Source organism: Zeugodacus cucurbitae, chromosome 6 (assembly GCF_028554725.1).
Source record: "Zeugodacus cucurbitae isolate PBARC_wt_2022May chromosome 6, idZeuCucr1.2, whole genome shotgun sequence".
Lineage (NCBI taxonomy): Eukaryota > Metazoa > Arthropoda > Insecta > Diptera > Tephritidae > Zeugodacus > Zeugodacus cucurbitae.
In genome coordinates, this window is record NC_071671.1 from 44,386,173 (window position 1) to 44,409,130 (window position 22,958).

General features: G+C 35.2%; 1 protein-coding gene across 15 annotated transcripts in view; it reads right to left on the reverse strand.

Annotated features, from left to right (window-relative positions):
• Positions 1-22,958, reverse strand: part of LOC105209807 (transient receptor potential cation channel trpm) — a 217,511-nt gene that overhangs the window by 66,338 nt on the left and 128,215 nt on the right. For all 15 annotated transcript variants that reach the window (XM_054233947.1, XM_054233946.1, XM_054233945.1 and 12 more), the window contains 5 exons: positions 10,828-10,990; positions 8,315-8,455; positions 7,214-7,286; positions 5,255-5,414; positions 4,744-4,880 (listed from right to left, as the gene is read on the reverse strand). In XM_054233947.1, coding sequence (XP_054089922.1) covers positions 4,744-4,880; positions 5,255-5,414; positions 7,214-7,286; positions 8,315-8,455; positions 10,828-10,990 — 674 coding nt within the window. The remainder of the gene's footprint in view (positions 1-4,743; positions 4,881-5,254; positions 5,415-7,213; positions 7,287-8,314; positions 8,456-10,827; positions 10,991-22,958) is intronic.

Genomic DNA, 22,958 nt, shown 5'->3' on the forward strand with positions numbered 1-22,958 from the left:
TAAAGAAACACATAAATACATACAAGCACTTGTAGCCATAAGCACATTGGAGCACACACTTGTGGAACAATGCCAAGCGGTGCGGGCAGGCTGGGCGGCAGGGGGCGGCCAAATTGATATGGCTGTTGAATAAAAGTCGCATTGAAAAATGAAACGACGCAGAAAGCACGATAATGGCAAATCAATTTGCTACTCTACGACTTGAATAAGTCTGTATTGTGGGGAAACAAATAAAAATTTCCTAAAGCAATAACAATGGCTAAGGGGGGAATTTTATTCAATGTTTTGTAGAGAGATTAAGACCTATTAGCGTCTAAATAAATGTTTATCGTAGGAGAATTGATCTTTGTTTTCTTTGCCATTAATGATTAAATAATCTTTTTAATCGTGGATTACAGCAGATTAGGCTTACTATAAAGATCCATTTAATATGCCAGACTTTAGAGAGTTGCGAATCGAATAACCAAATGGTATAAATGATATATAGTGGTATCATCCAATACCGACTATTAAGCGGTTATACACAACAATAAGTTATCCACGCACAATATTGTATTAAATTAAACTACACAACTTAGTTGTTTCTAACACATATCCATTTTTTTTTAACACAGCTCAAAAATCGAATCGAAGATGTGACAAGTAGTCACACCTTTTAGCCAACAGAGTTTAATTTTCACATCAATTTGATCTCGGTTATGAAAAATAGCCTACAGATTCTTTTCAAATAAAGGTGTTTTGTGATAATTTAGATATCAACCATTGGATTGAAGATTAAAACAAAGCGTGCAAAGGATATCAGGATATGGATTACTCAGGCATATGAAATAAATGGATATTAAATTTGACAACTCCCTATCAACAGCGCTTGAAAAAACATTGCATCACATCTTTTCGTAGGAAGACATTACCTAAAGTTACTGCAGATGAATTAACCAGACTCATCCGAAATATTTAACTGGCGCTTTAATTCTAAATAGTGGTTTTCAATGAGGCAATAATTTTTTCGGAGTGAGGATACGACCACGATTGCTGCAAAAAGTTGTCGAAATTGCGCCACTCAGATGGAATTTATTCGAACCAGCCGTTACGGCCACTTGCCCGAAATCATTTTAAAACATTAAATTCTTAGCCACAACAATAAATTAAATACGTTTTATCACTTCTTGAAAACCAATGAGCTATCTTCTCCTTCGGCTGAAATTCTTTACCTTGATCAAGAGATGGCGCCATAAACAAAATACCTCTACCATTGTCATAGAGTACTACTCTCAGAATATTTTGAAAATTTCGAACTTCATTCAGTCGTTCTCAAGTTATTGATTTCAATGCGACACTACCTCTGCTAAATTAGTTTTCAAAAGTGAATTTCTGCTCGACATAGAGCAACTGTATAACCTCGTTCAGGAAGACCACAAGAGGTGGTAACGCCACAAAAGATTACGAGAAATTATATTCTTCTTGACTGGCGTAGAAACCGCTTACGCGGTTACAGCCGAGTTCACAACAGCGCACCACGCAGTTTGGCGCCAATTGGCAATACCAGGTGAAGGCAGGTCTTTGTCCACCTGGTCCTCTTCCTCGGCTTCCACCATCGGGTACTGCATCAAAAACTTGCAGAGCTAGGGCACTTTCGTCCATTCGAACAACATGACCCAGCCAGCGTATCCGCTGTCTTTTTATTCGCTGGACTATGTCTATGTCGTCGAACAACATATACAGCTCATCATTCCATCTACTGCGGTACTCGCCGTTGCCAATGTTTAAGAGACCATAAATCTTCCGCAAAACCTTTCTTTCGAAAACTCCTAGTGCCGCACAGTGGTGCCAAAGCGGAAAAAAAGGATTTTTTTTATAATTCCAAATTTGTACCATCTTTTCAATTTAAGCTAAGAACTAATCAAATAACATTATCCGAATACTTGGGCTTGATATATTCAATGGGTTTTTGTTGGGAGAGCTTCAAAGTCCAACAAAGTATCAACGCAAAGTTACTCAGAAAAATGTGATGAATATTGCAAAGGTTAAAACTCAAAAGTTAACCATAAAATATCAATTGTAAAATTTTTATTTATTAAAACCAATGTTATAGATGTGATTTACATCATCAAATGTAGACTTTCTTTTTCAAGATTTTTTTTTAATATGATGTTTTTTCATGGTCCAAAAAAATCATATATTTCACAACTTCAACAGAATATAACTATTGTGCGCAGGAGCGCGCAGGTTAGCCACTTACACAAAATAAACTTTAAAATCTCCTTAATCGATAGAAAAAAAATCAGCTGCAATTAGCTGCCAATTGATGAGTAATTAGCATTTTAATCTACTGCAACTGCAACTGCGTTGTTTGTTTGCTTGATTCGTTGCTTTGTTTTTTGCCTGCTTTGTTGTTTCGTTTGTTTTTTTGATTGTTCGGTTCGTTGCTTTGTTGTTATTTTTTGGAGTTGTCTCTCGTTATACAACAACAACAAAATACTAGTTTAGATGCATTATATTATTTGAACTAATTACACAGTACAACAGCTAATCTGGGGGTGAGAAATTCCAAGTCAGGGTGATGGTACTAGGTCAGTATAGTAAAACCCTCAAAGGGTTTGGCGTTCGTATGTGATACCGAGAGAAGTGCAAACGGGTGAAAAAATTAACAAAACACGAAATTTTGAAATGGCATAAGAAATAAAATATTGTGATATTGCAGAAATTTATATTCACTGCAATAATGATGAAAATTTACTCTTAGAAATCATATCAACAAATTATAGTGATTTATCAAGCAATGATTTAGAAGAATTTAAAAAATTTATCAATAAACTTTTATCCCGCGTTTTAAACAAAAATGGCAAAAGTCAAGTCGTACCAAACAATTATTTTTAAATCAAAATGAAAGCTGGTTGTCAAACATTTATACATTATCTCGTAATTCTTTGGAATATTCTGATCCATGTTGCTCCAATGCAGCAACGCGTGGTCGTCCAATTAAATGTTTTGAAGATTCTTCTTCGCGATCAAAAAGAATGAAGATCCAACAACTATGCAGCACCACTTCAGCTGATATTATAACATCAGCAGCGAAAAAAATTAACAAATGAAATTTATTCCAGAGAAAGCTCTTAGTCTTATACTTGATGCTTCGTTATCCAAACATCAATATGAAATATTGCGAAATAGTGCTAGGGAAGTTAATTGTGATATTTTTCCACTATATAAAGAGGTATTTTTTGTGGATATTAGCAGTTGTTAATTTTTTTTAGCTTCATCGGATCCTTTTATTAATGGTTTCAGAACAAATCCCAAAAATAAAATTTTAGAATTGGACGATGATGTTAAAAAATTACTTGTTGAATAAATAATTAATAATATATGATCATTTTTGAATATTTATAGGTTATGTTATATGGGAGGTGGGCGTAGTTGTGGGCGGATTTTAACAAAATTTTTTTTTTCATCTAATTTGGCAATATGAGAGATGTGTGCCAAATTTCAAAGCCCTACCTCGATTCCTTCTATTTTTTGCCGCGGCTTGTATGAAGCGGCACCACTGTGTGCCGTCTCATCGGATGTTGACATCGTCCACGCTTCTGCACCATAAAGTAGGACGGGAATGATGAGGGACTTGTAGAGTTTAGTTTTTGTTCGTCGAGAGATGACTTTACTTTTCAATTGCCTACTCAGTCCATAGTAGCACCTGTTGGCAAGAGTGATTCTGCGTTGGATTTCAAGGCTGACATTATTATCGCTGTTAATGTTGGTTCCCAGGTAGACGAAATTATCTACAACTTCAAAGTTATGACTGTCAACAGTGACGTGGAAGCCAAGACGCGAATGCTCGTTCACCACCAGACCCATTCGCTTCGCTTCCTTATCCAGGCGGGAAAAAGCAGAACTAACGAGGGGGTGCTGTTTGTTTGCTCATTGTAGACTCAAAAAGAGGTTCGCTGGAGAAAGACTTCATACAAATGAGGAGATCAGGAGGAAAACAAATGGATGTTTCAAAACATACTCTAAAGCCTACACACTATATTAATCTAGTTGAAGATTACGTTGAAGAATGAAGCCCTCGTAATATTTTTGACATGGGCTCAATGTAAGTGAGCTGAGAAGTAGCGAATCAAAGATGCCTTACATAGCACCTCCTTCTCACATACATATTTCAGCAAACAAGTAGATACTCAGATCGTCTTGATATTTCTTAAAACGAATTGAGATGATAGGTTTTGTGAATAAGATTCACCGTAATTTAAAAGTAATATCTATAGATCATGTAATACTTAAATATTCGGCTTTGTGGATTAAATTATTGAATTCACCATAACCTTGTCGTATATAGTACTGGTAACAACCTGAAACAGGACTGTACCCGACCCAAATAAAATTTTCGGAGTTTCGACGAAGAAATATCTCGTCTCGTCATCTGAGAACAGCCGAAATAGATGCCATATGCTGCCTGAAACACAACACAAACATAACTTAGTTATCACGTCTCTGTGCTTTTGGTCGTTCAATTTGGAGATTTTGATATCACTTTATTTTCCTCACTATCACCACCATTTATTTATTTTTAGTTATTTCACTTATATCCAGAACAAATGTGAGTATTTTACCTAACAAATTACCCCAACCTAAAACTTTGATTGAATTAATTTTTTTATATAACATATGTATGTATGTACATATGCTCCTATAGTAAAATGAATACCTGAGCTAAACCAATTTCAACTTGCAAACTACAAATATACTTACATGGATGTAGCTTCAAGTTCGATATGAATTTCTCCAATTTTCGTCGCAATATCAACTCAGCGCCATATTTTGCCTGTGTACCGTTATCGACCAGCAGGAAGTAAGCGTGACGATTATTCAGCACAGCTAATTTGGACCTATCGGGAGTAAATAGATTAAAGTCGTATAAGTAACAAGTGAAAACGTTTCGCTTTACATAACAAAGAACAGAAAATAAATATTTAAAATGAATGCAAATCACGCTGGGTTCAAAGGCAACACGTAAAGCAGTAATTTAGTGGCACCACCCTGGTGTCATAAGCGACCAATTTAAGCAACAGGAGTTTACTATGAAGCTTACAAGCTGCCGCCGCCAGTTGCCCCGAGAAACTTTCACAGTTATGGCGTGTAGAGATTTTGAACTCAGCACAAATTTACATACGCACAAACAGTTTAAAGTAACTAGGCAATTGACCCCTGTCGCTCTAATGAGCTCCAAAGCGCCAACACAACCACACCTGTGCAGACTTACCTTGGTGAACTTATGCTGTGACAGGGCACCTCACGATTATGCCCTAAAAGTTCATGATTACGCTCCACTATACCCCAGGGTGCAATACCGATACTGACAACACGCCCACTCCGCTGTTGGCCCTCGAGCAGCAAAGCATCGCCCACCTGTTTCGTAACACCTGCAAGTAGAGAGTGAAAGAGGGAGTGTGAGTGATAGGTTGTGGGGTATGGAGATGGCAGAAATATACAATAAGAAATCAAATAGATGAACGTGGTAAATTGTTCGAAAGCGATTTAGATACACAAGCCAAGTGCTGGATGGATTTGCTCCGTTCAATGTAATGAGTTAGGTCCCACAGGGTAAATGGTGTTTGTAGACACTACTGACGCACAAAGCGTACATGTAAATGAGATGCTGTTGTACAAACAATTTAAGGCCACTGCAATTGCCGGTGTCAGGAATGATTGAGTGAATGAAGGTTGAACGGACGGCTGTGTAAATAAATTGCCGACCAACATTTGAACGGTTTAAGGCTACAAAAGCTTACTGGTAGCCAAGTATATATCTATATTTGAGGAAAGGTCGATAAGTCAGTAATTTTTTGATTTCGCAACCAATTTCAATTAATCGAAGAAAGAATATATAAGTATGTGAGTCCTTAAATACTTTTTTTAATGAACCAGAACCTACTTCCACCAAATTAGTCTTAATCATGTCGAATTAACCCGGTAAAGCTGTGTGCTAGGGAGATGTACGAGGTGTAAGGCTGCCAAAAGACTCCTCGGTTGACTATTATTAAGAAATGAAATCATCCAAATATCTAACAGAATAAACATTAGTTTCTCCGCAGAATTGTTTTTATAGCTGCATTTTACAGCTAGAACAAATTTCATCAACGGATCAACTGTAATTAGTTAACCATCAAATCCGACATGAACCACTTATCACTGATTTCCGTAAGGTATATCAAAGTAGATTTTGCTAATAACTATCGATAAAACATCTTATTTTCATCGATGTTTAAAAACAATCTCCATAAACCTTTAACTTTTCTATATCAGTCAGCATGTCAATTTAGAGTTAGGATTGAGTTATTGGACAGATATTAATTTAAAATTAAACATCTCCACCGAACCAAAAAAAATGGTTCTTAATACTCATTTGTCACGCAATATTATTCATAATGGGTCTACTTTCCACTCCCGGCGTCTATTTTCTATTTTTAAATATTAGAAAAAGATTTCGCTTTGAGTCAAGATGATGATGATGAGATGATTGTTAATATAGTCACTGTCTTATCAGATCCTCCTCGTAAATACAAGAAAATAAGTGTAGTGCGATACCAAATGTTAGTATGAAGATTACGTTAGACAGCAGTGAGTCGCTTAATGCCACAAAGCCTTCGAAACCGATTCGGCGCGGCTGTCGTCCGTTGTGTCAAGACAGGCGAGTGAATGGTAAATCAGCAATTGAAGTCAGCGACCAAAAAAATACTCAGATCCGATATGTGTTAAAGTAAATAAATAGACAGACAAAAATAATACCACTTGGACTTATCTTGATTAGGCTTTATTCGTAAGGCCAACGCCTATGTAAACAAGTCAAAGTATAAATGTACGCATGAATGACAAGGAGAACGTAATGTAATGGCACAGTAGAATAAATCAATTTGGATGTTTTTTACTAAACCTTGTTCGCTTATCTAAGCTTTCTCTTAAATAAGTTAAAATAAGTAAATTTGAATGAAGTTCAATATTATAACATTTGAGTAAACGGTAAATAATTTATTAAACAATCGCTGTGGTAGAAATGGTTTAAAGGCATAGGGGATCGTCAGTGATTTAGTCTTTTTTGGTATAGAGTCCTAGAGTCCTAGATTTTATTCACCATCTAAGTTGTAGATATCTCCTTTCAGAATCATGGTTGTATTTAATTCTATTCGACTTTCGACAATTTAGTTGATTTGACTTGTCTTACCTGTATTTGTACCGCCTGTGAATATCCATGCTCCTGTCGTCTTCGCCGCTTTCAAAAGGCCTTTACGAATTTCCTGAAAAATTATTAAAACAAAAAATTATTTAATTGTTAAAATTAAAATGTCTTCGAAAAATTTCGAAAACCGTTTAATAAAAAAATTTTCAGGTCGTGTAAACGATCTACATATCATTTTTTCTGCACCGGATCGGTTCTTGACTACATAAAAAATATCGTAATTTATTGATTTCTTTATTGAGAACACTTGACAGTTATTCTAGCCTTAAACACGACAAAACGTGTATTATTATTCGGAACAGCTCACAATACAAACTCATCATATGGATCTATATGTCACCAAATGCCTTTATCTAGCAGTTTTTCTTTACAGTTATTTTCCAATATCCCAAATGTTTCCGCACAATAATCTGTAACTATCTGTACGCTTAATTCCTTCTAAATACAATCCCTCTACAATCAAAAATTCTTATTCTCAATAGATAATGTGGACCTATAATTTATTCAGTGGCTACATAGGAAAACTGTATCAATTTTGTTGAATAAAAATATTTTTTTTAGAGAACCATCTTTAATCTTTTTGGTTTTAATTCGACATTGCAAATTCGTTTAGCGTATAATTTTCATTCAAAAATGGTGGCAACGCCTTTTTGAAAATAATTCTGTAACTGTAAGCTTTTTTAAATCTCTTCAGTTTGATACTCATTTCAAGGCAGGCCTTTGACTTATGGTGTATACATACATAAAATTTTTACCTAAAGTTTTCAAAAATGGGACAACTTCTAACCTTCCAGTGTCGAATCAGAAGTATTCGGCTTCTGAGATATACATTGAATCTCCTCACTGGCGCGCTATGCTTTATTATACATTAATTTTATCGAGCTTTTCCGAAGAGCATCTCATTAGCATTCACACAATTTTCTACAATAAAGTAAACTCTTTTATTCTATTCTGAGTCTTCCCGTTACCTTAGACAAATTGCACTTCATTGTCAATGGTAATGATTGTCCATTAAGTTGCTTTGTGCAAACTTTTAAACTAAAATAAAACTAAATAAGTTGTAATTGTAAAGAACCGTTAACTTACCTTTTTCAACTTTGGTTGCAGTTCGAAATTCGCCTTGCCACCTTGTACTGTAATCAAAAGTTTCGGTAATTCCAAATTCCATTCTTTGGTAAACAACTGCACCAACAATTCCGGACGTGTATCGAAGGACAGGCGCACATACTGACCAAACGTAACGGGAAGCAAAAAATAAGAGGAAGAATAAACAAAATATTAACAAATAATGCGCAAAAATAAACTTTGAATAGAGAGTATGCATTGTAGTTGAGGTATAAAAACAAGTCTTTGGAATCTCCTTCAGAAGTTAGCCGAAGAATGCTAACTGGCGAATAGTTTTCTTAAGAAAGATACATATTTGGGAATTAAATTTCCGTAACTCAAACTGCGTAGATCAAAGAGCAATTAAGATAAAATACAAATATAAGTTGCTGTTGTTGTCTTGTTTTTGGAATGAAAACTTTGAAAAGCTGCCAATTTCGTATCTTCCAATCGTCAGCAGCACCGGTGCGAAAGTGTAAAGCTGTGTGGTAGAAGCTTAATATTGATTCAACAGTTTGTGTAGGTGGGTTATGCCTGTAGTGGAACGCTCATGTTCCAGACTGGTGCGGTTCTGGTACAATTAGTACATTTACTGGTTAAATGTGAGACGAACCGGAGATATTTTCTATTTACAACAATATAGGGTTAACTTAATAACTTAACGGATAACTTTAGTACAATAAAACAGCTTCCTGTTTGAACTCGTATGAGGATATGCCGGACCCTTCCTTTAAAAGAACTCATCGAGAACACTTAAAAAACTCTTTAAATATCTCTCAAAAACTCTCGAGAGGTTTTTAAATCTCTTTTGAAAATAAAATGTTTCGAAGGCTATAATATTCGGCGTTGTTTTAAGAATCTGTATGTTCTGAAGTAGCAACTTGATCGATCCCACGACACTCGGGTCTACGTAATCGGAACGAACTCTGATTTATGAGCTGTCAGCTCGGCAGTACCTTTTAAAATTGTATGGGTAATTCTTTCCTCCACTATCACAGCAATAAGTAGAAACTTATTCCCTACGTATTTGGAGTTTTCTCGGCCGAATTACTTTTGTATACTTTGAACTACTGTAAATTTTGTGCACAGTGCACTAAACAGAGTGCTGCTCACTGCCCATTTCATGTAACCAATAAGTTGCAGTAAACTTTCACTGTAAATGCACAATTGGTAAAGTTGATTTTGCAATAACTTTCGGAGATATTGCAACTTCGGCATGAAAACACGCATGCAGCCGCAAAGTATTTTGCCAGAGAAGATTTTGGACTATATATAATATAAACAGCTGAAGGCAAAATGCCTAACAGAATGTGAGTTTAATGGATGCGAGAGTTTATGGGAAAGACTAATTCTCGGGTCGCTCAGTAACAAATAAAGATAATAGCTGAACTAAATTTTGAGTTGAGTCTTCAAAGCGTTTGTCAAAGGGCAACAACACGAAGATCTTACAAAAGAGGGCACCGAATTATGTTTGCTAGTTATCATTCAACGAAACTTGAACTCTAGTCGATATCTTCAACTGTTGGCAAGTTGTATATATCATTTTGTAGATCATATAGAACAATAAATTTTTATACGACATGAATGATTTATCTGTGTGATCGGATTTTTTGCGAAGAAGATGTAAAGAAACTTTATGTTCAACAGCGTTAATTTGTCCAAGATTGGAAATGAGATTATTGAAAAGGGTATTAAAATGAGATCATTCTAAGATTCAAAAAATGTATTTTAAAGTATATTTTTACAGAGATTCGGATGTTCAGAAAACTGACTACATAAAGATCACAAATATGGAAGTATAATCTGAAAAAGGTAGATCTGAGTATATCGAAAGATCTTGAGAAATAGTAAAAGTACTCTATAGCGGAAGAACAACTTTTCACAGAAATTTGTATAAAATTCAATTACAGTTGAACTTCCATAACTCGAAGTTCTACAACTCGAAGTTATCCATAAATCGAACTCCTGAATTGGCAATATAAGTAAAATTTCACACAAATTACCTTCTATAACTCGAAGTTTTTTTTTGTGGATTATGATGATTCGAGTTAGGAAAGTCCAACTGTATTTCCTTTTATTCAACAACATATTGAAGATTTCCCAGCAGGGTTGCTTTTCGTTTGATGTGTTCGAACAACTGTTAGGGACTGAAGGTTAATGTGTTTTCAAAGTTTCATTTGCCAAAGCACACAAACCCAAACACATATGTATGTATATGAAGATGAATGGGTATTTGTATATGTTTTCATAGGTGGGTCGGTGGCTATATTGATATCTTCTGCAACAACAGCAACTAGCATCGATTTTCCATTTTATTATACACGAATATTTACATGCCGACATGACAACTATCGTAGCGATTTCTGTTTAATATTGAGGTTATGTGATGTTTCGATCAATATATGTAGGTATGATATACCTATATATATATATAATATACTATACTGTGATTGTATCAATGAATATATATTTGTTGTTGTTATTATTATTATTACCTGAGCTTTGGTCGGATGTGCACCACCTTGAAATTCAATTGTACCATATGCATCGGTGGGTTGTGCTCTCGTGTGCTTTTGTGGCAGCCAACTGTCACCGGGCGAACCACTTTCGATACCCGGTATCGTTTGATGGGTTTGACGTGACTGACCGCAACAACATCTGCAACAAAAACAAACAGATAAAATACAAAAAACGTCAAGGATGAATAAAGTTATGAATAGTTTTATGAGTAAAAGGCAATAAAAAACTTCTGAACTTCTGGCCGGAAGTAAGGCCAACGATAAACACACACACTCATACAGGTGCGTATACTCGAGCTGGAAATGAGCAAAGTTTCAAGTTAAATAAGAATTGGCGAATTTTATGAAATTTGCGAGCCTTAAAATATTGAATCCAGTCAATATCAGCGTTGTATGTAATGTCAGACGAAAATTAAATCAATAAAGTTCAGAGAATTATAAAGTGAAAAAACTTTAAAGCGCAAGGAACTTAGGACTAAAGTCGCTAAGGAATTGTACACTTCATAAAAAGTGGATGGGAAATATGTATTTGACATTGAAAGTTTATCCGTACGGCCTTAGGCTTAACGTTCAAGAGCATTAGGCAGGATATGGCATTTAATGAGAGGAGATGATGGAAAATGCAAAAACTTTTTTGGAATATTTAACTATTTATGTTAACTCCAGAACATTCTTTAATATCATTTAGGAAATAATTTTTGTTCTAAACCAAGAACCACTGAAAGTTAACGCAACCTTATATGAGTGGCCTCACCAAACAACTCCATATTACTAACTTACTTAGACCTAATTTAGAGAGTCTAGTGTTATCAACTCTATATGAATTTCTTAACATAGGTCTAACCAAGAATTTAATAGGCGTAATGGCTCAAGCGTTACTAAAAAGGACTTTCAGATTTATTGAGATGACTCTCAGTGTCCCAAGTCATATTCCATCGAGAAGTGAAGCTAATGGATAGAATTGGTTCTAAGTATATGGGCCCATGTCGATGATTTTTTAAGAACTGTATTGTACTGTAAGAACTGTATCAATTTTTTTTAAGAACAGTATTGGTCATAAATATATCTTCAAAATAAAAGTTCTACAACAAGGCATTTTGTGTCCTAATTACACCTTTCGACTAAATAACTAATAATAAAGCCACATCTAATTCATATTCACAGTTAAACCTGATGTCTGATTCACACGCTTTTGTACAAATTACCACCAACAAATGGTAAATTATTTAAAAATTCGCATTCGAAAGTAGTCAATATAGAGTGGGTCTACCGTTTTCGCACTTCAAGTTGTGCGAATGTGCAAATGTTTTTATATTCCTTTGTTGGAGTTGTAGTTGTTGTAGGCGAAAGGACAGGTGTGTGCTTTTAATCAAACAACGCCAATTTACAAACCGGTGTTGATGCTTTAATTTGTGGTTGCAATTCACTGTTATTGTCTCAACAGCAACCATTGTTGTCGTTTTCTTGGCTACGTGGCGTCTGCTATGTGGCATTAAACATTTATTCATATTTTACATTTATTTGCTTGTGTGAACGCACATAATGCGTTAGGACAGTTGTGTTCGTATTAATAAGGTCGAAATAAGATTTTACTTTCTTGTATAAAGAGAAATTACCAGAATCTAGTGTCAGAAATTCAGTACTACCAGGTGTGTGGTAGAGTTTACCAAAGGGTATGCGGAAGTTAAAGAAGAGAGAGATAAATAGAAATTTATAATAATATTTAAGTTCATATTTTATAATCTACTCCATGTGGTATTTTCTCTATTCACAATCCTACGCGGGATATGTGGGCGGGGCGAAGCCGATGGAGAGTATAGATAGATAGTTGGTGGAGCAGTTTTCGGTAAGAAGCTCGCCGTCAAAGACAGCTTTAGGCTACCGGACCATTATGCATTCACTCTGATAGCAGAGCGCCAATACCGGCCCTTAGTTCGCTGTAAGTGCGCTCAAAGCTGGTCATCAAGCTGGTGCCTGCTATCAATATCAATAGCATGAGAATACTTTAGTATTAGACTTGTGTGATGAGCTCGCATGTAAGGACAATTAAGCCAAAATCTTAACAGATTTGGAATGCGCTGGTGTTCCATTGTCTTCCTGTGTCCTGTGCTTACGGACCAGCACCTGCGTGACTGCGAGACTTTTTTAGAGTGAATTTTTTTCAGAGTGGATCATTTGAATTCCATTGAATTACTTGCTCTCAGTAAGGTATATATTAGCCACCTAAGCAAATTTGTGGCTTAAAGGACTCTGTCGACGTTTGAAGCTCTGTGATATCCATATTTAGCAGTTTGAAGCAACACAAAGACTGGCAATTGCACCTGTTTAAGTGAGATTTCGGCTATAACCGCGTTAGCGGTGCCTACGCCTGTCAAGAAGAAGTGAGATATATTGGATCAGCCCACTAACCTAACCTACCACCCTATTCCATGATATGTTTCGAAAAGTTTCTAAAGAATATGCACATATATCTGTCTAAATTGGGATCACATTACGGAAACTTTTATAAATGCTATCGATTTTTAAAACATTACGATCTGCTTTACCTTATGCAATAGGTGGCAACTCTTTTTAAAAATATGTCTAAATTAAAGCTTGCTGGAATATACACCTTTCTTAAAATTAAATGCTTTCTTAAAATTAAATGCAATACATGTCGGTATCACAATTGGTCGAGCCCTTTATATAAACTAATCTCAAATAAATCTGTACCTATTAATAGCCACACAACTGTTTGCTCTTTCATTTATTTTTTGAAGATCTAAAGTAAATTTGTTGGTTTCGGCAAAATGTGCGACAAAATAATTTTGCGGTAGCGACAATTGTTACAAATTTCAACGCAAATGACTATTCTATTTTAAAATGCTGCACACAAAGTCACGCTTCGGCAGTTTGCGTGCAGAGCAGACGCTTTATTGAACAATAGAAGGCAAAGTCCTTGGTGAAAAAACAACAAAATCGAATACCAAAGAAAGAAAGAAAGTTAATTTATAAGTTGGAGAATGTGGATGGCAAGCAAAATAAAAGCAAACATTTGGCGTTGTGCTGAACATAATCACACATATCTATATTCACACATTTTAGAGGTCCATAAAGATTCTATCTGTTGAAGGGGTGGAACGTGTTTAAATGAAAACTTTATTTGAAAACCTGCTCACCTACGTTTAGAAATAGCCAACTCAACAAAACAAAATTTCACTTTCAACAAAAGTGTTTAAAGATGCTTAGAAACTTTCGCGATTTTCCCCGAGTTCTATCAGGTAATTCATTTCAAAAGTGTCTCAAGAACAATGAGGGGAACATATAACTCGACGACTTGAGTAGCTCTAAAATCAACCCTGTAAAACATCGAAAGTTTGTTTCCGAAAGTTTATTCCGTGTTAGCCGAGACAATGCTTACGATTTTTATACTCTCGCAACAAAAGTTGCTAAAGAGAGTATTATAGTTTTGTTCACCTAACGGTTGTTTGTAAGTCATAAAACTAAACGTGTTAGATATACATAGGGTTATATATATCAAAATGATCAGGGTGACGAGGCTAGTCAAAATCCGAATGTCTGTCTGTCCGTCCGTCCGTCTGTCCGTGCAACGGATAACTTGAGTAAAAATTGAGATGTCTTAACGAAACTTGGAACACGTATTCCTTGGCACCCTGAGAAGGTTGCTTTCGAAAATGGGCATGAACACCACAAAATGGCGAACACCAAAAACTTATAAAGTGTCATAACTAAGCCATAAATAAAGTTATGAAAATAAAATTTGGAGCATAGGATCGTATTAGGGAGGGGCACATTTGGATGTAATTTTTTTTGGAAAAGTGGGCGTGACCCCGCCCTCAAATAGGTTTTTTGTATATAACTCGCAAACCAATAAAGCTATGTAAACCAAACTTTCTGCAGTCGTTTTTTTTTAGCCACCTCCTAATACAGTCCAAAAATGAAAGAAATCGGATCATAACCACGCCCACCTCCCATACAAAAGTTAGGTTGAAAATTACTAAAAGTGGAATAACTCACTAACGAGAAACGACAGAAACACCAAATTTTACATAAGAAATAGCAGAAGGAAGCTGCACTCAGATTTTTTTACAAAATGGAAAATGGGCGTGGCATCTCCCACTTATGGGTTAAAAACCATATCTCAGGAACTACTCGACCGATTTCAATGAAATTCGGTATATAATACTTTCTTGATGACACATGTGAAAAATGGATGAAATCGGTTCATAACCACGATAACTTCCCATATAACTCAATTTTGAATTCCATCTGATTCCTTCACTTTATAATGTATACGTAAGGAACCAATGAAGATAGCGGAATAAAACTTTACACAAAGAGTACATATCATCTCTGGCTTCACTTGAGAAAAAATTGTCGAAAACGGACTATAACTTTTCAAGATCCTAGATATCGGACATGTTGAACTCAGCGCCTAAGGGTAAATTTTAACCAAAATATTGGTAAATCTCTTAGATAATTTAATGTAAATCAGAGGAAATTGTTTTTTTCTAATAGTGTGTCTCTGTTCCAAAAATTATTAAAATCGGATAATAACATCTCCTAGCTCCCATGTACCTAATTTTAGGTTATTCAAAAATACGGTGGGCTTTAATCTACATATATGTATTGGTTAATATGTGGGATACTATATCTATGCGAAATTAAGTGCGTGTATAGTTTTGGATATAGTGTACCTAGCTGGTGAAAATGAATGAAATCGGTTCAGGAATTACCTCAGCCCTCATACACTATATAGGACGATTTTCGTTATTCTATTATACTTTGTGCCGAATTTATAGGTAAATTTGGGTGTTATCTTATTAAAATTTCTTCAATAAATTGCGAGAGTATAAAAAGTTCGGTTGCACCCGAACTTAGCCTTTCCTTACTTGTTCTTAGCTAAGTTTTTCTCTCTTTAGTTTTTCTTATCAATATTGAGACTATAAACGCATTGTGCTTGGTTTTGAAGAGAGATTGATTATTTAAATATGTGTCCCTATCTATCTATTATTTCTATCTATTTATTTATTTATTTAAATTAGATATTAGGGAGCTCGATTTCGAAGATCTTCACAGTTCTAGTATATAGTAAGTAGGCGTGGTTATGAACCGATTTCATCCATTACATTACAAAATGTCAGTGGGATGCCAGAAAAATTACGAACCGAATATCATTGAAATTGGTCGAGTAGATTCGGAGATATGGTTTTTGACCCATAAGTGGGCGGAGACACTGAATTAAAGCATTTGTAGTAGCTTTCAACATAACATAACATCAGATATTAAGAGTTTTTCAACTAGGAAAATCTAACATGTATCGAGTTAAGGACCATGAGTCACAAATAAATTTGCTAGTTTTTGAACAAGTTCTAACTTATCAGTGCAACAAATATGCAGTTGTTGTTAAGCTGCTTGAGAAAATACATCTTTATACATCTAGATACATTTATCAGACACACATGTATAACAAAATAAATAAATTTCTAAACTTTTCCTCGAAAATTCAATTATTTGTCGAACACATCCTGACACAGGATATTTGCCAATGAATTTGAATTGCTCTGTTCACACTTGTGCGCAGTTAATGTGCCGCAATGTTGTGTTTGTTGTCTTGGTGGTTTGTATTTGTGTTGCTGACAATAATATATATCAATTAGTGTGCGACACAATAAAAGCACAAAAAACTGACAATACAAAAGTAAATAATTCGGAAGCGTGTGTGCCGAGAAAACGAACAAAATTAACAAAAGTACGCCTCAAATTGCGAGCTATTAAATATTTTTGGCCGCATTCGTTGTTGTTTGCAGGCGTAATTGAAAAACAAAAAACTTTGCAAATGAATAAATAATTATGTGGCTGGAATTCATTAAAGTATAATATTCAGTACGAACAGAAACGACAAACGTTGCATTACTTCAACTTAATTACGTGACAAAAAAAAAAAATTACAAAAAGACAAATTGAAAACCATTTAACTGAATATCTTTACGAATAAAAAGTATTTACTTGTTTTGTTTCCTAAAAACTTTCCTTGTTTGGTTAAGATGGGTGTAGCACCGCCCACTTATGCGTCAAATATTATATCTAAAGAATTGTTGGAACAATTTCAACGAAAATCGTTTCATCAATATTTCTTTGGCATTTTAATGTTATTATTTGAAAATTGACGAAATTGATTCACAACCTCGCCTACTTTGACTATACCACAATTTTGAAAACCAACTGAATCATTCATTTTCCAATCTATATATTAACCAGCACACATTTCTAGTGTGAACTTGTGGCTAGTTTTTTACCAAAAATATCGGTAAAACTCTCAGATTTTCTAAAGAAATTCGGGAGACATTGTCCTTATAAAAGTGTGCCTTTGTACCAAAAATGGTCAAAATCAAGTTAATATTTCCTCTAGCTCCCATATAGCTTATATACGGATTTTCAAACGTCCCGTATACTTTATACCGCATATATCGCTTCTTTTGCGAAATATCTTGTCAAAATGAAGTGAACGTAAAATCGCGTAGCAAACATAGTTGAAAGCGATCCAGGAATTACCCCATCTTCCATATACTATATATAGTTTTCTTAATATAATTGTGTATGTGATTGGCGTTGCAACCGTTTAGCCGGTTATAGCCGAATCGACGATAGTGCGCCACCTCTCTCTCTCTTTCGCAGTTCGGCGCCAGTTGGAGATCCCAAGTGTAACCAGGTCGCTCTCCACCTGGTCCCTCCAACGGAGTGGAGGCCTTCCCCTTCCTCGGCTTCCTCCGGCGGGTACTGCATCGAACAGGGCTGGAGTGTTTTCGTCCATTCGGACAACATGACCTAGCCAGCGTAGCCGCTGTCTTTTTATTCGCTGAACTATCTCAATGTCGTCGTATAACTCGTACAGCTCATCGTTCCATCGTCTGCGGTATTCGCCGTTGCCAATGTTCTGAGGACCATAAATCTTACGCAAAATTTTCCTCTCGAAAACTCCTAGTGTCGTCTCATCTGATGTTGACATCGTCCAAGCTTCTGCACCGTAAAGCAGGACGGGAATGATAAGCGACTTGTAGAGTTTGGGTTTTGTCGAGAGAGGACTTTACTTTTCAATTGCGTACTTAGTCCATAGTAGCACCTGTTGGCAAGAGTGATTCTGCGTTGGATTTCCAGGCTGACATTGTTATTGCTGTTAATGCCGGTTCCCAGGAAGACGAAGTTATCTTCAACTTCAAAGTTATGACTGTCAACAGTGACGTGGGAGCCAAGACGCGAATGCGCCGACTGTTTGTTTGATGACAGGAGATATTTCGTCTTGTCCTCATTCACCTCCAGACCCATTCGCTTCGCCTCCTTATCCATGCGGGAAAAAGCAGAACAAATGGCGCGGTTGTTGCTTCCGATGATATCAATATCATCGGCGTACGCCAGAAGCTGTACACTCTTGTAGAAGATTGTACCTTCTCGGTTTAGCTCTGCAGCTCTTATAATTATAATTAAAATTTATAAATTGCTGGAGTTTATCGGTTACACCCGAACTTAGCTCCTTTTCTTATCTTAGTATACCATACTTTAAAGCATAACAACCCATTTCATTCTGGAAAAATTCTTTTAGAAATATTTATATCTCCGATTTGGTGAGTTTTTAATCCCGCAACTCTTTGTAGAAGTTACTTAAGTATTATTTCTTTGAAATCCTTGGAATACGAATGCAAAGAGGACCATGAAACCATAAGATGTATATTTGAAAACGACGGGACCTCTTCTTCCGATGGATAGAATTTACTTTAAAATAGAACTTCTGGAGCTTTATTGTTTTACCTCTTTTTAGCCTCTATGACGCAGATAGTTAAAAACTTTGTTTCTCTCTTTCCCGATGTTTTCAAAGAAGCGGAGAATAAAAGTTGTAGCATCCCAAACATAGTGGATTCACGGCAATTTTTTTTCCACAAGCTACCTGTATTTACTATCACACATTGAAGCCTACCTACTGGGCCTTTCGGCGTAATAATAAAGATCTGATAGTGGGTTTGGGAATAGAAGAGAATTGTAAGACCTTGCTAATGGAAATTGGATGCGAATTAGACGTAAGAGATGTTTTAGCTTTAACCGTAAACGGTAACTCGCATTTCTGGCTTTAAAAAGATTATCTCGTCGTTTAAGCTTGCAAAATTGCAATAATGTATTATGCACTCCATTCGTTAATTAAAAGTTATATCTCAATATTTATTTCCAAAAAAATCCCAATTAATTTTTTTGTAACCCGTTAATTGCCGGCATGTGCAATGTGTTAATGATGTAATCAATTACTTGTCACAACAATGACATAATTGTCCGTAATCAATGCGCTATTTACCAATACAGTCACTCGCTTCGTATGCCACATTCGCCATTAACCAGCGCAATTGTTGTTCTCATCATCATTTTCCGGCTGTCAACGCCAAATACATGTATTTCAAATAAAATCCAATCAAAATCGCAACATTCGCTTCAAATGCATTTGACTTTAACGGATTTTAAATGGAATTTGTCAGCGGACAGTGACAGAAGCGTGATTATTCTCGTCACTCTCCTGTCGCGCTCTCCGACAACTTTGCATTTGAAATCGCAAATAATTGCCTATTAAATGCTGTATTTAATTGGATATCCTTAAAACAATTATATAATTCAATGAGTGTAAAGGATTAAGTCATAAGAGCCACTTCAAGACGAGGTGAAACGGTCAGGCTTAATTTATGGCAACTCAGGCGATTTATTTGGCGCGTCTGGCCATGACAGCTTTAGAATTTATTCTTTTGTAAGTGTGTGTTCTGTTCATATCGGTTGGCTACAACTTTGCGGTTTTAAATTCCATAAAAAGTAGTTATCTGTAGCCTACAACTCTTTGGCCAGTCGCCAAGTGGCGTGAAATATTATAATATTGCGATTAAAAGCTTATGGCAACCAAAAAGCGACACAATTTAATGAGAGCACTACTGAGAGCATTGTAACGTAAATAACATTTCCTTGGTATCACAATGCTATAGTTTGAAAATAATCGAAATCATCTATACCAGAATTTTGAAGTCCAAATGATTCGTTCCCTTTACAATATATAAATTAAGCATCAGTAACACACAATTTCACCCATATATTCGGCATAAAGTCCAATGGAAAAACGAAAATCATCATATATAGTATATAGGCTGAGATGATTCCTGAACCGATTTCACACTTTTCATCACCAACATACATTATATCTAAGATTATATGCTCACTTAATTTGGCTAAGATATTTAACATATTAACCGATTTATAAGTTTTAAGCCCATCGTACTTTTGAAAATCCTATAATTAGCTATATGAGAGCTAGAGGAAGTTATGTCCCGATTTTAACAATTTTTCGTACAGAGACACACTATTAGAAGGAAAAGATTTCTTCTGAAATAAATTGAGATATCTGAGAGGTTTACCGATATTTTCGGTGAAAAATTACCCTAAGGCACTGAGTTCTTCATATTCGATATCCGGGGCATTGTAAAGTTATAGTCCGATTTCGATAACTTTTTGACAAGTGATGCCACAGATCATATACAGTACCTGTGTAAAGTTTCATTCCGCTATCTTTAATGGTTCCCGATGTAAATCTTATAAAGTGAAGGAATAAGATGGAATTCAAAATTGTGTTATATGGAAAGTATTCGTGGTTGTGAACCGATTGTACCATTTTTCATCCGTGTTATCAGGATGTCAAGAAAGTATCATGTACCGAATTTCATTGAAATCTGTCGAGCAGTTCCTGCGATATGGTTTTTGACCAATAAGTGGGCGATGAAATTTTGTAAAAAAATCTGAGTGCAGCTTCTTTCTGCTATTTCTTCTGTAAAATTTAGTGTTTCTGATGTTTTTCGTTAGTGAGTTAACGCACTTTTAGTAATTTTAAACCTAACCTTTGTATGGAAGGTGGGCGTGATTATTATCCGATTTCAACTATTTTCACGGTGTATGGTGAGGTACATAAGGGAACCGACTGCAAAAAGTTTGGTTGATATGGCTTTATTATGGTTGGGCCACGCCCACTTCCCCTAAAAAATTACATCCAAACATGGGCCTTACTAGGACGATCCTTTGTACCAAATTTTGCTAATTTTTGAAAGCAACCTCTCATGGTCGCAAGTTTCGTCAAGATATCTCAATTTTTGCGGATTTTGACTCTCGTCACCCTGATCATTTAAGTATAATGCTGCGAGAACAAAAAGCTAGAATACTCTCAGAACCGCAGTGATATTCTAGTGAGCCGAAAGAAGTAATATGAGATGCTTTTCCTAAATCTGTATTGGCCGAACTGTCATGATATTCTGAATGTGGGTCGACAAGACATGGAATTTAGAAAAAATCTCATAAATTTTTTTCAAACTACAGACAGTTAAGCGAAGAGCTCATGTGGACTACCAAGAACTTCCAATTGCTTTACAACTCCTGAAAACAGGGTCTCCTGGATGTTGTCTTATACCACATCTGGTCCTAAGTACAAAGATATCTAACATTGTGTTCGGACCAAGAGTAATCTTAAAACTATTCTACAAATTTAGAGGTTTTCAAGTTTTACGGCACTAGCGAAAGTTGAGAAGTTTTTAAAGCAAATATTAACATGTTTTTTTCAGAATTTAATATTTTGCAAGATGCGATTTGAACTTGTTGCATAAAGTCTAATATTCACATAATTTTGCTAACTAAATATTCTCTTTTGTGTCCCTAATTTTTGCTGCAATTCCTCATATATTAAACATCTGTTTTGCACAGAGAGTTACTCAGAACACACTGCCATTCATAAAGTGTACTATAGAGACACTGGTTTAATTAAATTTTACTAAACTTGCTGCAATCTAATTAGGCAGTGTAAACGTTTAAAATGTATAACAAATATATATGTATATATATATATTAATATATATGTATATATGTATATGGTATGTAAATTGATGTCATTTGCCATGTGATGCAAACACCAGCTAATGTACAAATTAATTATAATTATCCCTTAATGAACGCAAATTGTGGTCATTTGAAATTTTACAATTTAATGAGTTTACAAAATTTTGGTTATTTTGGGATTTCATCTGCGTTGATGGATTTCACAGTAAGTGGTAATTACTTGTAATATGATAGAGCTATTATGGATTAAAATATTTCACACAGTTGATGATTTACATATTAGAGCTATTCACTTCATTACTAGCTCAATTGTAATGTGAGGTTGGGAGGCTGAAGAGATAAGGTAGCCATCATTAATGAGTTTTGTATAGCCGAAAATTTTGCATTCAATAAATTTAAACTATTTTTTTTTTTGGTTTTTGGAGAAGTAGAAAATGTCATACTTTACAGAAAGTAAAATAAAGTAAAGTGGAAAAAAGTGGTAAGTTTGCTTATGGTGAACTCTAGTTAAGTTACTTTACGTGAGGTTAGTTATAGTGAGTTGTATTGAGGTGTGTTGAGATATAATACTGGAATCCCTATTTCAATACATTTATGTTTTTCTCATTTTATTATAGATATATCTAATTTATAAGATAATATCTTGCCGTTATGTATGAAAACTTCTTTAAATTTTGAGATCGATTTGTCGAGAAAATAAAATATATTTTCGGATTTTTAAGTATGGCAAATAAAAGTACCAAGAAAGAATATATTAAAAAAAAGTTTGTCAAGTTACTTGGACATAAAAATACTTTCCATATATATGAATATCCTATACCAACATAACCAGATATCGTTCTAATATACAAAGATATTAGAAAATTATAAATTTCAGACTTTCTTTTTATAAAAATGTTGTCATCTTTCAAAAAACCTGAAGGCTACCTTCACAAAGTATACAGGATGGTTTGCAAAACTTTGGAGAGTGGCAAGAGTATATTAAGTTCAGTTAGATAATTGGAATTACCATGCTATGCTAAGTTTGATCACAAGTAATCGTAGGTGCTATAACTCACTACATCTGGAGAGAGTTTAGAGAGTAGTGCCATGCTTACGCTGTTCATAAAAGACCTATGAACAAACCCTATAGGAAGGGCACCAACTCAGAGTTGCCAAGGTTCTCACCTTTCAATTGGTTTACAAATGAATGTTACAAATAAGACATA